The sequence below is a fragment of the Lepidochelys olivacea genome (assembly GCF_965140295.1).
Source record: "Lepidochelys olivacea isolate rLepOli2 genome assembly, chromosome: 13".
NCBI lineage: Eukaryota > Metazoa > Chordata > Testudines > Cheloniidae > Lepidochelys > Lepidochelys olivacea.
This window is the reverse complement of record NC_140423.1, coordinates 38,334,254-38,349,216: the sequence shown is the minus strand read 5'-3', so window position 1 is coordinate 38,349,216 and position 14,963 is coordinate 38,334,254. Positions and strand designations below refer to the sequence as shown.

The following is a 14,963-nucleotide window of genomic DNA, read 5'->3' as shown; positions in this document are numbered from 1 at the left end:
TAGTGAGGGGCACCGGCGGGGCGGGGGAGTGAGGGGCGGGTCGGGAGTGAGGGGCACCAGCGGGGCGGGGGGGCGGGGGCTGCGGGGTGGTAGTGAGGGGCACTGGCGGGGGTGGGGGGCTGCGGGTCGGGAGTGAGGGGCAATCCCAGGCCCCCGGCCATTACGGCTCCTTCGCTCCGCCGCTTCCCCCCCGCCCGGCGCGGCGGGGGCGGGCGCGGGGGGGGGACGCTGCAGTGAGGCACCAAGTTAATTGGAGGCGGGGGGCGGCGCCCCGGCTGGAATATGAATGAAGCGGGGGAGGGGCAGCAGCGCCACCTGCTGGCGGGACCCGGCTCCGCCCCGCGCCGCCGCCGCCCGATGCGGATTCCAGCCGCCGGAGAAACCCGCTCGATGGCATCGATCCTGGGTGGGGGGAGGGAATCGCCCTGCCCTGGGCTTCCCCAGCGCTTCCGAGCCGCCCTCCCCCCAACCAGCCCCCCCAGGCCTGGGATCCCCCCTCCCTCTGTCTGCCCCCCCCGCATCCCTTCCCTCCAGGCCTAGGATCCACCTCCCCCCCACCAGGGATCCCCCCTCCCTCTGCTTCCCCCCCAGCCTCTCCTCCCCCCAACCCCTCCCCCAGGCCTGGGATCCCCCCTCCCTCTGCTTCCCCCCCAGCCTCTCCTCCCCCCAACCCCTCCCCCAGGCCTGGGATCCCCCCTCCCTGTGCCTGCCCCCCAACCAGCCCCTCCTGGCGTGGGATCCCCCCCCTGCTTCCTCCCCAACCTGCCCCCCCAGGCCTGGGATCCCCCTCCCCCCACCTGGGATGCCCCCTGGGTCTGCCTGCCCCCCAACCAGCCCCCCCCCGGCCTGGGATCCCCCCTCCCTCTCCCTGCCCCCACTCCTAGTCCCCACCCCATGCTTGACGTCCAGACCCCTCCCTTTCTCACCAGCCCCAAACCCCAACCCAGGCAGTGCCCCCCCGCCCCGCTCCCCCCCAATGTACACACACTGGACACAGACTCTGTCTCTCCGGGTGGGGGGGGCTGTTTTTATTTACGCAGCCCTCCCCCATCCCCCCCATCTCTGTCCAGATCAACAGCGCCCCCTGGTGGCGGCTGGCAGGAACCATGGCCCGGGGGCGGGGCCCTCTCGGATCTGGGGGGTCGGTCACTGCCAGGCAGCTGCAGGGAAGTCGTTGATCTCCAGGGTCTCCTGCACCGGGACCCCCGCGGGGGGCGTATAGGCCAGTCGCAGGCGCATCCGCAGGGGAGCCTGGGTGGAGAAGGGGGAGTCAGGGGGGGGCTGTGAGGAGAGAGATGGGGGAGGGGATCCCCGGGCTGATGCCCCCCCTCACCTGGCCGGGGTTCCGCACACGCAGCTGCTGGCTCAGGGGGGCCCCATCGGGGCCCGGCACCGACGTCCCGCTGGGGGCCTCCAACTGCACCTGCAGAGCCTGAGGGGTGGGGGGGTCAGTGGGGGGCAACCCAGCCCCGAAATGCCCCCTGTCCCCGTGCTCTGCCCCTTCCTCTCCCCTCCCCCACCCCGCCCTATGGCTCCAGTTCCCCCTCCCCCATGCCAGAGATCGTCCCTGTCCCTAAGGCGGGACTCCAGTCCCCCCAGAGGGGGGCGGGGCACCAGGAAGGGGGGCTCACCTTGGGCACGGCCGCCTGGAGCAGGAACCCCAAGGTGGTGCCGGGCTGGGTGCGGCTGGCGCTGGCCGTGATGAGGAGCAGGTGGGGGTCGGCTGGGGGGCGCTGGAAGGCAAAGTCCAGCCGCAGCCCGTCCCCCTCCCACACCCTCAGCGGGGGGATGGGGGGTGCTGGGGGGTGAGAGATTGACACCAAGGACTCACGGGTGCCCCCACTCCCCACTCCACAAAATGCCCCCACTGATTCCCAGCCCTCCCTTCATTCCTCACTGCCCCCACACTTGACCCCAGCCCCCCCATTCCTCAACCCAGCCCCTTTCCAGCCCCCCACTGCTCACCACCCCACCTGATCCCAGGCCCCCATTCCTCACTGCCCCCACACTTGACCCCAGCCCCCACATTCCTCAACCCAGCCTCTTTCCAGCCCCCCACTCCTCACCACCCCCACACCTGACCCCAGCCCCCCTCATTTCTAACCCCCCACCAGTTCCCAGCCCCCCATTCCTCACTGCCCCACCGCTTGACCCCAGCCTCCCCCCGATTTATCACCAGTTGTCACGTCTTCCAGCAAGTCCAGCAGAGATTCGGCCACAGGAGTGTCTGAGCCTGCGGGGACCAGGGGGTCAGCTGGGGGCCCCCCAAGGAGATCCAAGAGGTCAGCGACCTACAGGAGGAGAGAGAAGGTGGGATGGGGGTTGGGGGGGACAGGGAGTGTCTAGGAGCCCCCCAGACCAGCGCCCCCCCAGACCAGGCTGGGAGAAGGGGCACGGCCGGGACGCCCCCCTCCAGCCCAGCGCCCCACCAGACCAGGCTGGGAGAAGGGGCACGGAAAGGACGCCCCCCCCTCCAGCCCAGCGCCCCCCCAGACCAGGCTGGGAGAAGGGGCACGGCCAGGACGCCCCCCCCCAGCCCAGCGCCCCCCCAGACCAAGCTGGGAGAAGGGGCACGGCCGGGACGCCCCCCCCTCCAGCCCAGCGCCCCCCCAGACCAAGCTGGGAGAAGGGGCACGGCCGGGACGCCCCCCCCTCCAGCCCAGCACCCCCCCAGACCAGGCTGGGAGAAGGGGCACGGCCGGGACGCCCCCCCCAGACCAGCGCCCCCCCAGACCAGGCTGGGAGAAGGGGCACGGCCGGGACGCCCCCCCCTCCAGCCCAGCGCCCCCCCAGACCAGGCTGGGAGAAGGGGCACGGCCGGGACGCCCACCCCTCCAGCCCAGCACCCCCCCAGACCAGCGCCCCCCCAGCCCCGGGACACGTTCCACACCTGGCTGGGCTCCTCCTGAGCGGTGGAGAACGGCGCCCTCTTCTGGCCTCCTGGTGCAACAACCTCAGCTCCTTCCTCTTCCTCAGCCCTCACCAGCGGCATCTTCTCCAGCACAGACGCCCTGTGGGAATGAGCCTGAGAACCCAGGAGTCCTGGCTCCCAGCCCGCCCCCCACTACACCCCACTCCCCTCCCAGACCTGGGGAGAGAACCCAGGAGTCCTGGCTCCCAGCCCGCCCCCCACTACACCCCACTCCCCTCCCAGACCTGGGGAGAGAACCCAGGAGACCTGGCTCCCAGCCCGCCCCCCACTACACCCCACTCCCCTCCCAGACCCGGGGAGAGAACCCAGGAGACCTGGCTCCCAGCCCGCCCCCCACTACACCCCACTCCCCTCCCAGACCCGGGGAGAGAACCCAGGAGACCTGGCTCCCAGCCCGCCCCCCACTACACCCCTCTCCCCTCCCAGACCTGGGGAGAGAACCCAGGAGACCTGGCTCCCAGCCCGCCCCCCACTACACCCCTCTCCCCTCCCAGACCCAGAGAGAGAACCCAGGAGACCTGGCTCCCAGCCCGCCCCCCACTACACCCCACTCCCCTCCCAGACCTGGGGAGAGAACCCAGGAGACCTGGCTCCCAGCCCGCCCCCCACTACACCCCACTCCCCTCCCAGACCCAGAGAGAGAACCCAGGAGACCTGGCTCCCAGCCCGCCCCCCACTACACCCCTCTCCCCTCCCAGACCCAGGGAGAGAACCCAGGAGACCTGGCTCCCAGCCCGCCCCCCACTACACCCCTCTCCCCTCCCAGACCCAGGGAGAGAACCCAGGAGACCTGGCTCCCAGCCCGCCCCCCACTACACCCCTCTCCCCTCCCAGACCCAGGGAGAGAACCCAGGAGTCCTGGCTCCCAGCCCCCCTGGCTCCAATCACCAGCCCCCACTCTCCACCCAGAGCCAGGGATGGGACCCAGGAGTCCTGGCTCCCCGCCCTCCCGCTACCTGAGGTGGTCATATTTCCTGAAGAGGGCGTTGTACTCCACCGCCCTCTGCTGGAGCTCGATGTCATGGCAGCTGCCGAACACCGAGACAATCCGCCGGATGCGGCTGGGTGGAGACAAATTGGGGGCCCATCAACTTCCAGCGGTAAAGGGGGGCTAGGGGGTGAAGGGAAAGGCGGGGGGAAGAAAGGTGCCTGGAAATGGGGGGCAGGAAGGATTTCCGGGTGCATGGGGGAGCTGGTGGGGGTTCCAAGGAGATTTTGGGTGCATGCACAACATTGGGGTGCTGCTGGGTTTGGAGCCACAGTGGGGACATGGGGTGCAGGGAGAGTTCTGGGAGGATTCATAAAAATCAGGGAGGGAAGAGAGGATTTTGGGGGTGCAGGGAGCATGCACAGGGATTCTGGGGTGTAGAGGGGATCTGGGGTACAGGGAATGTGCATGGGGATGTTGAGGGTGCAGGGAGCATACACAGAGATATGGGGTGCAGGGAGCATGCATGTGACATTGGGGTGGAGAAGGCATTCTGGGGGTGCAAGGAGCATGCACAGGGATTATGGGGGTGCAGTGGGGATTTGGGGGTGCAGGGAGCATGCAAAGGGATTCTGGAGGTCAATGGAGATTTGGGGTGTAGGGAGCATGCATGGAGATTCTGGGGGTGCTGAGGGGGATTTGGGGTGCAGGGAGCATGCACGGGGATTCTGGGGTGCTGAGGGGGATTTGGGGTGCAGGGAGCATGCACGGGGATTCTGGGGTGCTGAGGGGGATTTGGGGTGCATGGAGCATGCACGGGGATTCTGGGGTGCTGAGGGGGATTGGGGGTGCAGGGAGCATGCACGGGGATTCTGGGGTGCTGAGGGGGATTTGGGGTGCAGGGAGCATGCACGGAGACTCTGGGGTGCTGAGGGGGATTTGGGGTGCAGGGAGCATGCACGGGGATTCTGGGGTGCTGAGGGGGATTTGGGGTGCAGGGAGCATGCACGGGGATTCTGGGGTGCTGAGGGGGATTTGGGGTGCAGGGAGCATGCACGGAGATTCTGGGGGTGCTGAGGGGGATTTGGGGTGCAGGGAGCATGCACGGGGATTCTGGGGTGCTGAGGGGGATTTGGGGTGCAGGGAGCATGCACGGGGATCCTGGGGGTGCCTCACTCGATGTCCCCCGGCAGGCGGGTGCTGAGTTTCATGAGGGCCGTCAGGGCGAGGGCTCGTGTGGGGGGCAGCGAGAGGTGAGACTGCAGCACCCGCTCCAGCAGCGCCGGCACCTGCCCCTCCTCCACCTGCGGGGGGCGACACGGGGCAAGGGGTGAGCCGTGCCATTCCCCTGCTGCGCCACAGCCAGGCACCCCAATGGCCCTGACCCCGCCGCTCCAGCTTGCAGCCCCGCCCCCTGACCTGCACAGGCTCCGCCTCCTCGCAGCTGTCGGCTAAGAGAAGGTCGCCGTACTCGCCGATGCACCAGGTGGCCACCTGCACCAGGGGTTGCTGGGGGAAAAGCAGGGTGGGGGACGACCCCCAAATGAGACAGTGGGGCTTAGCCACCCCCAAAACTGCCTGGCCCCGCCCCCCACCAGGACTCCACCGCCCCCCACCCATCTCCTCCGTCCTCCCTTCTCCCCCTCCCCCACCGAGACCCCCCCTCACCTGGGAGATGTCGCAGGCCAGTGCCCCATAGAGACGTCTCATGATGTAGGGGTGCAGCTCCCCAGCCCCCACAATCAGCTGGATCAGGCGGGAGACAGCATTGTCCGGCACCAAGGAGCCGGCCTGGGGCAGGGGAGACCTGGTTACCCGCTGCCCCCCACCCACCGGGGCCCCCCATCCCTCCTTCCCCCTCCCCCAGCTCCTTCACCCCCCACAGAACCCTATCCACCCCTCCCCCCGTCCCCCATCTGCCCCTCCTCCCTGCCACTTACCCCAGTGCCCCTCCCTCCCCTCTCCCATCTATTCCTAGCCAGCCACTAATGAGTTAAAGAGCCCAAAGGGTCTAAAAGGGACCCTCTGTCAGTTTCCAGGGTGGGGCGCAGAGCCTGGAAACAGACATGGGAGGATGGCAGTGCCTCATGGGAGCCCCTAGAAACAGACATTGTCACAACTCATGTTCTATATGACACCTGCACCGTGACGGGAGAATACAAGCTCTTTCCCCCATCTCCCCCCGCCAACTATCCCCTCCAGCCCAGTCTCACCCCCACCCACAACCACGCTGCCCCCCCCAGCTCTCTCCACATGCTCCCTGCACCCCGATCTCCCCGTGCCCCCAGGTCCCTCTGCATGCCTCCTGCACCCCGATCTCCCCGCTGCCCCCCCAGACCCCTCTGTGCTCCCTGCATCCCGAGATCCCCGCCTCTCACCATGGTCAGCACTTGCAGCATGGTATCTATGTGCCAGCGTTTGTTTGGGGCAAATCTGGGGGTGACAAGAGATAAAAGGGGTGAGGGGGGGCCACACTGTGACCCCCTGGCCCCACTCCCCATCATGCCCCCTGCCAGCCAGACTTACCTCTCGGCGGCGAAGAGCAGCCCAGAGGCACAGGGGGGCTTCATGGCCGGGGGGCAGGTCTCCAGGAACCCCAGCAGCTCCTGGGTCATGGTCCGGACATTGGCGCCCGTCATCAGGGCCAGGCTGAGATCCAGGGCACGTCTGGGGGCAGGGAGGGAGGGGTCAGTTACTGGGGGCAGGGGGAACTGACGCTGGGCGGGGAGAGGGGGTCAGTCACCGGGGGGGGATCGGTCACGGGGGGGGGGTCGGTCACAGGGGGGAAGAGGGGGAGGTCGCCCCCCCCGTGTCTCACCGGTGGATGGAGGGGTCCGGGTCGCGCAGACAGGCCAGCACGGTGGCCCGGTGCCTCTGGAGGGCGCTCTGGTCCACACGCACCAGCCGCAGCAGGGACATCAGGGCCACGGACCTGGGGGACAGCCCCCGCCCTGGGGTGAGTGCCCCACGTGGCCTCCCGGACGCTCTCCAGCCCCCCCAGCCCCTCCCTGCCCTGGCCCCCAAACTCAGATCCCCCGATCCAGCCACTGCCCCCCGCACCCCCAAACACAGATCCCCTGACCCAGCCCTTCCCCACCCTGTACTCCCAAACTCAGGTCTCCCAACCCAGCCCCTCCCTGCCCTGGCCCCCAAACTCAGATCCCCCGATCCAGCCACTGCCTCCCGCACCCCCAAACACAGATCCCCTGACCCAGCCCTTCCCCACCCTGTACTCCCAAACTCAGGTCTCCCAACCCAGCCCCTCCCTGCCCTGAACCCCAAACTCAGATCCCCCCACTCAGCCCCTCCTCACCCCCCCAAACTCAGGTCCCCCAACCCAGCCCCTCTCCCGATCCTCCCAACTGCTCAAAACAGCTTCTCTCCACCCTCTTGGACCCCCACCAATCTAGCCCCACCCCCTCTCCCTTTCTCACCCAAAACCCAGCCCTTGCCCCTCATCCTCCCTGACCGCCCCACCCCCAAACCGAGCCCCACCCCCTGCTCCCTCCGTTCCCCCCCAACCCACTCCATCTCCACAGGGGGCTAATATCCCGGACACCTGGGGACCTTTCCCAGTCCTGGTCTCTTCCTGCCCCCTTTCTTACTAGGGGCCACAGGGAGCATACCAGACGCCTGGGTCCTTTTACCTGATGTTTCGATCCCTGCTGAGGAGGAATCGTCCCAGAATATTGACAGCCAGAACCTGGTGGGGGGAGAGGGGAGAACAGGGGGAAGAGGCTGAAACTGGAGACAACTTACCCCATTGATACCAGTCCCAGACTGGGGGAGGGAAGCTGGGAAGGAGGGGATGGGGCAGAGCAGCCAGGGAATGAGCAGGGAATCAGATCCCAGGGTTAGAATACACCTAGGAGTGGGTTGGGTGGTGTTAACCTGCAGAACTACCCGCTACTGGATTTTAGCCCAAATGTTGAAGGGAGGGGGCTGGGAATGAGGGAAAGGGAGAGAGAATTGGAGGAGGAGTGGTGGGGCGTCGGGGAGGAATGGGGCAGAGAAGCCAAAGAATGAGTGGGGAAACGGGTCTCATGATTAGATTGCTTCTGGGGGCAGTTTGGGTGCATTGACCTGCGGAACTACCTGCTACTGGATTCAGGTCCGACTGGGGGAGGGAACGGGGAGCAGGGCAAAGAGAACGAATGAGTGGGGAGGAAGGAGGGGATGGGGCAGAGCAGGCAGAGAGGGAGTGGGGAATCAGGCCCCAGGGTTAAATGATGCCTGGGAGGCAGTTGGGGGGGCGTTAACCTGTGGAACTACCTGCTGCTGGATTCTCAACTGATTGGGGGAAGGGGGGAGCAAGCCAGAGTCACGGGTGGAGGAGTGCTTCCCCCAATGGGTGGGCTCAGCTTTGTGCCCCCCGTACCCGCAGGCCGGGTGCCGAGTGCACCGCCGTGATGGTCAGGACCGTCTCGTACAGCACCGCGCTGCCCACGTTGTGCGAGGTCTCCGTGTTCATGGCCACCTGGCAGGGGGGACATGGAGGGGATCAGTGCCGGCTCGGTGCTTGCTCCCCCCGCCCCCACCCCATGCCCCACCCACCTGGGCCAGGGTGTCGTTCATGGCCTCGCTGGCCTCCTCGCTGCCCTGTCCAAGGACTCTCAGCAGCCGCAGGGCGCGCACCTGGGGGAGGAAATTGGGGGGGTCAGAGAGGGAGGTGTCGGGGGAGGGTGGTGAGAGGGACCCCAAGGGGCAGGGGCGGTGGGGGGCCTTGGGGGATGGTAGAGGCCTGGGAAGGAGTTGGGGGGGAAGTGTGTTTGAGGGGATGGGGAAGGGCAAGGTGGGGAGCGCGAGGCTGGGGGGCAGGGAAGGGGGTACCTGCAGGAAGGGGTTGCTGACCCCCATGATGCTGTGCTCCAGCGAGTACCCTGACACCTCCAAGTTGTGCAGAATCTCCACCACTCGGGGCACGGCCTGCAGGGGAAAGGGGGGTGAATACATTGCCCCCCATATCACTCCCATCACCCCCTCCCTTCTCTCCCCACCCCCCCATATCCCCTACCACCCTCTGGGAACACCTATTCCCAGCTCTGGGAGGGGAGTGGGGTCTGGGTTCTCTCCCAGCTGCGTGAGGGGAGTGGGGCATAGTGGTTAGAGCAGGGGGTCCTGGGAGCCAGGACTCCTGGGTTCTCTCCCAGCTGTGTGAGGGGAGTGGGGTGTAGTGGTTAGAGCAGGGGGTGCTGGGAGCCAGGACTCCTGGGTTCTCTCCCAGCTGCGTGAGGGGAGTGGGGCATAGTGGTTAGAGCTGGGGGGTGCTGGGAGCCAGGACTCCTGGGTTCTCTCACCTTGCGGAAGTGATTCAAGACATCGGGCCTTCGCTCGCACATTTCCGTGATCAACAGCAGGGTGCCGTGAAGGAGGCCTGACATGAGGCCGACAGGTGTCAGTCAAGTCCCGGGGCTCAGGGCAAGGACTGTAACCCCCTGCCCCTTCTCTCTGGGCTGAAGTCCCTCACCAGGGCATCAGTTAACATTTGGGGCTGCAGGACAATCTTTGGCAGGGGCCAGCTCCTCTGCGGTTGGGGGTCATGGGCCTACGAGGGTTTTTTGCTGAGAGGGGTATGACCCCTAGGTGTGCCTCAGTTTCCCGACGGTCTCCCTAGCCGCTGGAGGAGGGGGTGTTTGAGTCCATCTGGGTTGGAGTCTAAGGGACCAGGGAGGCCTGGGCAGACTCACTGCAGGTGGCGAGACCCAACTGCTGGACCCCGGGGGGGCGACACCCCCCGTCTGCAGCACCCACAGACCGATTTCCATGGCTGCTGCCAGGCAGCAGAGGGTCAGAGGAGGGGCTGGAGGCAGAAGGTCCCTCTAGGGGTCCATCCCTCCATTCCCACGTCTGCTCCCCCCCCCCACCCTAGAAAGGTTGGGGTGGAAGGCCCTCCGGGGTCCCTCGCGCTGAGGCAGGATCACAGCGCAGGATGGGGGGGTTCTCCAGCGGGTTGCGGCGTTTCAGGGGGGCAGAAGTTCCCGGCGGCCGGGGGGGCACTCAGGATGGGGGGGCATTTCAGGGGGAAGAGGTTCCTGGCAGACAGGGGGGTGGGGCACTGAGGATTGGGGGGACTGGGCGTTCCAGGGGGCAGAGGTTCCCAGCGGCTGGGGGGGGCACTGAGGATGTGGAAGGGGCATCTCATGGGACAGAGGTTCCTGGCAGATGGGGGGGTGGGGCACTGAGGATTGGGGGGATGGGGTGTTTCAGGGGGCAGAGGTTCCCAGCTGCTGCGGGGGGGTAGGTCCCTGGGGCGGGGCTGCACTGAGGATGGGGGGGACAGTGCATTTTGGGGTCCCTCACCTTGGCTGCACTCCTTGAGGAGCCGGTTGGGGGGTGGGGCACAGAGGATCGGGGGGACGGGGCGTTTCAGGGGGCAGAGGTTCCCGGTGGCCACGGGGTGGGGCACTGAGGATTGGGGGGACTGGGCGTTCCAGGGGGCAAAGGTTTCCAGCAGTTGAGGGGGGGCACTGAGGATGTGGAAGGGGCATCTCATGGGACAGAGGTTCCTGGCAGATGGGGGGGTGGGGCACTGAGGATTGGGGGGATGGGGTGTTTCAGGGGGCAGAGGTTCCCAGCTGCCGGGGGGGGTAGGTCTCCGGGGGGGGCTGCACTGAGGATGGGGGGGACAGTGCATTTTGGGGTCCCTCACCTTGGCTGCACTCCTTGAGGAGCCGGTTGGGGGGTGGGGCACTGAGGATCGGGGGGATGGGGCTTTTCAGGGGGCAGAGGTTCCCGGTGGCCAGGGGGGTAGGTCCGGGGGGGGCACTGAGGATCGGGGGCACTGGGCGTTTCAGGGGGCAGAGGTTCCCGGCGGCTGGGAGGGGCACTGAGGATCGGGGGGATGGGGCTTTTCAGGGGGCAGAGGTTCCCGGTGGCCAGGGGGGTAGGTCCGGGGGGGGCACTGAGGATCGGGGGCACTGGGCGTTTCAGGGGGCAGAGGTTCCCGGCGGCCGGGGGGGCAGGTTCCTGGGGGGGCGGCACCGAGGATGGGGGGACGGTGTGTTTCGTGGTCCCTCACCTTGGCTGTGCTCCTTGAGGAGCCGGTCGCAGATGGGGACGAAGATGTCGGAGAGCTCCGGGACTTTGCGGACCATGTGGACAGCGCAGGCCACAGCCTGGGGGGCAGAGGCGGGGGTTAGGACTTGCAGGGGGGCAGGGATCTGGGTTATAGGGAGCAGAAGGGAGTGGGGGAAGGGGGAACAAGGGAGGCTCCGAGGGCAGAGGGATCGTAGGGGATGGGGGTCCCGGCGAGGAGGGGTTGGGGGGCAGGGAGGTTGGGGGGTCCCCACTCACCTTCCTGCGCATGGGGGCCAGGGCGTCTCCCGCCAGTCGCTGCACCTCCCCCACCAGGTCGCGGCACATCCCGGCCGAGCCCAGGCAGCCCAGACAGGCCAGCGCCAGGCCCTGCACGCAGGGCGAGGGGTGCGCTAGGTCACTGCGGGGAGACAGGGGGTGAACCCTGAGGGCTGGGCCAGGGACCTGGATCCCAAACCAGCATAGCCGAGCTCTCAGCCCCCCAAACCCCGGCCTGGACACCGCAACCCCTCCAACCTCATCCTCTGAACCCCAAATTCCTGTCTTCACTGCCCAGATTCAACCCTAGCCCCCCAAACCTCTAGTGCCCCATAGCCAGAAGCTCCCCTGACTTCCTGAACCCCCATATCTCAGCCAGAGACCCTCAGAATCATGAGCCCCCTTGGGGTCCCCCCAAATCTCCAATCCTCAGCCCCCCCAAACACCAGCCCTCTTGAGCTCCCCCCTCACTTCTTGATGCTATTGGTCAGGAGCAAGTGGGCATCCTGCCTCTCGTCCAATAGGAGCGCAGCACCCAGGTAGCCTATCCGCTTCTGGTGGAATTGGGGTGAGGCCAAGAGCTTCAGACACTCCATCTGGGGGGACAAGGGGGCACATGGGGTAGAGGGGATCAGTGGGGGGATGGGCAACAGGGAAGGGGAGAGGATGCTGGAGGAAAGGGACACAGAGGGGTGCAACTGGGAGATGGGGATACAGGGTGGGAGGATTGGGGGTGCAGGCAGTTCAGGAGCGACAGATGGAAGAGAAATTAACAATAATCTTAGTACCCATCTTGCCCTGCTGGGGTCCCTCCCGGGGGGAGCAGATGGGGGTTAGGGGTGCAGTGGGGTGATATTGGGGTCCCACCAGGCCTTGGGGCACAGCAGGGCAGGGTTTGGGGGTCCCTGGGGGCATGAAGGGAAGATATAGAGATCTTGGGGGGACTAGAGGTGCAAAGGGGGTTATTGTGGTGTGGGGGTGGCAATGAGGAGCCTTGGGGTGTGGAGGTGCAATGGGGGGCCTGGGTGTGCAGTTGGGGATATCAAGGTCTGAGGGTGAAGTGGGGGATATTGGGGCATGGAGGTCTGGGGGTGCAGTGGGGAATATCAGGGCCTGGGTGTGCAGTGAGGGTCTCAGGGTGCAGTGGGGGATATTGGGGTGTGGAGAGGCAGTAGGAGGTTGGGGTGCATTGGGGGATATCTGTGTGTGGGTGTCCAGTGGGGGGCCTGGGGGTACAGTGGGGGAATATCAGGGTCTGGGGGTACAGTGGGGGATATCGGGGTGCAGAGGGGCAGTAGGAGGTCAGGGGTGCAGTGGGAAATATAAGGGTCTGGGGTGCATTGGGGGAGCTGGGGGTGCAGTGGGGCAGTAGGAGCTCTGGGGGTGCAGTGGGGGATATTGAGGTGTGGGGGTGCAGTGGGGGCGTGGGGGATATCAGGGTGCGGTTCCCATACCTGGCCAAAGTGGGCAGGGTACCCCAGCAGGTGGATGTAGAGCAGTTTGGTGAGGTTGGTGGTGCCGGCCTGGGGGTCCCCGGTCCGAATGGCCCCCCGGATCCGGGCACACTCCCGCTGCACCAACTCCTGAGTCCGCGCCCCCCGCACTCCCCGGATCAGCTCCGGGAGCGTCATGAGGGGGTCCCCCATCCTGGGAGGAGGGGGAAGGGGTTACTGCCCAGACACAGCGGCCCCTAACTGAACCCCGTATCCCAGTCCCCCCGCTCCCCATCCCCTCTCCCTCCCCCCCACACCTGGGCCCTGCCTCCACCCCAGTGCCCTTCCCCCACTCCCCACGTCTCTCCCCCCACGGGTCCCCCGGGGCCCATTTCCCCCTCCATGACCCCACCCCCCCACTCCCCTCACCCCTCCCTTCCCGCCCGCCACGTGCACCTGGGCCCCCTCCCTCTTTGCCCCCCACATTTCCTTTCCCCCCGTACCCCACACCAGACCCCCTCCTGGCACATCCCTGGGCCGCCGCCTCCCCGTCACCTGCCTGCTCTCCTAAATCAGCCCCTCCCCCTCCATCTCTCCAGGACGGGGGGAGCTCCGCTCCCCGCCCCCCCTTACCTGCCTGTCTCCGGACTTCCGCAGAAGACCTCACCTGTGCGCTGCGCTCACCTGGCGGCCGGCGCCCCCTACTGGCCGCGGGACGGAACTTCACCCATTGAGGCCGCCGGGAGCCGGAGCGGGATTGGGGAAGCAAAAACAGGGGGGATAAGAGGCAACTGGGGAGTTGGGGGAGCAAAATTGGGGGTTGGGGGGCCTGGGGGTTCTGGGAAAACAGGGGGAACAGGGGACGCACTGTTTGGGGGTTCGGCTGGAAGCAGGGAGTGGGGCAATAACTGAGGGATTGGGGCTTCTGGGGGCAAAAACTGTGGGGGTTCTGGGGAAAATGGGGGAGTCTTTGGGGGGAACCGGGGGGTTCTGGGAGCTACTCGGTTTTCGGGGGGGGTTCTGAGGAAGCGGGAGGGGCTTTAGGGGGAACTGGGATGTGTCGTTCCATCGGGACCCCCCCCCCTTGGGGGCACTGAGCTCAGTGCGCGTGGGACCGGGGCAGAGCAGCAGCCGCGGACGCCTGGGTCCCACCCAGGGAGAAGGAGCCTGGCCCATCCCCCTTCGACCCCAGCCTCGGAGGGCGTGTGGGGCTAGGGGCAACCCCCAGGCTCTGCAGACACTACAATCAGGGACACTAGGTAATGAGGGGCTGGGAGCCTGCCCGGACTCCTGGGTTCTCTCCCTGGCTCTGGGAGGGGAGTGGGGCCCAGTGGGTTGGTGGGGGCTGTGGGCCCGGATTTCTGGGTTCTCTCCCAGACTCCTCTGTGTTGGTGCTGAGTGATGATGCCCTTGACAGGCTGGGGGTGCTATTGGTGGGGGCCATGGCCTCTCTCTGGTTGTGGGAAATAAGAGCCCCCCCAAAGAGCCCACAGTCCAGTCCCCCAGCCCTGAAGTCCCTCTCCTCACCCCTGGGCTGGAGTGGAGCGGGGGGGGGGGCTGGAGTTGAGGGGGGCAGAGCTTATAAAGTAGGGGGAACCCACGGTCTGTACAGAGTCAGGGTCCCTGGGTGATGCGGGGTCCCCTATGCCCAGGTCATTACAACATCTTCCTCCCCCCCCCGTAGTATCCAACCCCTCAGATTGAACCCCCTGAGCCCCCGTTACAGATGCAAGTCCCCAGCTCCAACCTTGATTAGTCCCCCAGCCCCTGGGGGAATCCAGACTGACCCCCACCCCTGCCGAATGCTTGAGCTGTCCGGTCCCCACTCCTCAGGGTCTCCCTCCTCAGACCTGCTCTCCCGGTTCTGTCAACAGGTGCCATGTACAGGACCCCCACCCCGTGGAGAGGCGCTGAGATGGAGGGTCCCCAGGGGGGCATCATCAGGGGGTGTTTCTCACACCCCTGCCAGGGCTGAGATGAGGACTCCCAAGTGCGTCGGTCAGAGGAGGGTCCAGGAGCACCCCCAGGACCCTGGAGGTGGGGCGAGGCCCAGGCTGGGCCATGGGAAGAGCAAGACAGATCATCTGCCAGAGACCTGCACCTGCAGAGACGCTGGAGGGGCATGGGGTGGCCTGGTGGGGGCACCAAGGGGCCCTTTCCCATAATCCTCCAGGGCTGGGAAGAACTTCACGGGGTATCCCTGAAGAGATGTCAAGGGGACCCTTCCCAAAATCCCCAGGGGCTGGGTAAGAACATGGGACAGCATTGTGGGGAGCAGACTGGGCCACATCTAGGGCCGCCAAAGTCATGGAGATGGTTGGAGACCCCAGCATGTTGCTGGAGAGATGCCGGGGAGGGGGGACCCTTCCCAGAATCC

At 66.6% G+C, this 14,963-nt stretch overlaps 1 protein-coding gene across 1 annotated transcript; it reads right to left on the bottom strand.

The window, feature by feature from the left end:
* Nucleotides 1-1,007: 1,007 nt before the first annotated feature.
* Nucleotides 1,008-13,243, bottom strand: AP1G2 (adaptor related protein complex 1 subunit gamma 2). The gene is made up of 22 exons (XM_084645655.1): nt 13,220-13,243; nt 12,608-12,800; nt 11,625-11,749; nt 11,154-11,295; nt 10,879-10,975; nt 9,158-9,234; nt 8,691-8,786; nt 8,415-8,495; nt 8,239-8,337; nt 7,508-7,563; nt 6,679-6,792; nt 6,387-6,527; nt 6,239-6,293; nt 5,529-5,651; nt 5,280-5,369; nt 5,037-5,164; nt 3,889-3,993; nt 2,891-3,011; nt 2,177-2,291; nt 1,632-1,798; nt 1,334-1,432; nt 1,008-1,251 (listed from the first exon to the last, which is right to left on the bottom strand). Exons 2-22 carry the CDS (start codon nt 12,797-12,799, stop codon nt 1,147-1,149), a joined length of 2,328 nt encoding a protein of 775 aa, XP_084501781.1. The 5' UTR covers nt 12,800; nt 13,220-13,243; the 3' UTR covers nt 1,008-1,146.
* Nucleotides 13,244-14,963: the final 1,720 nt, after the last annotated feature.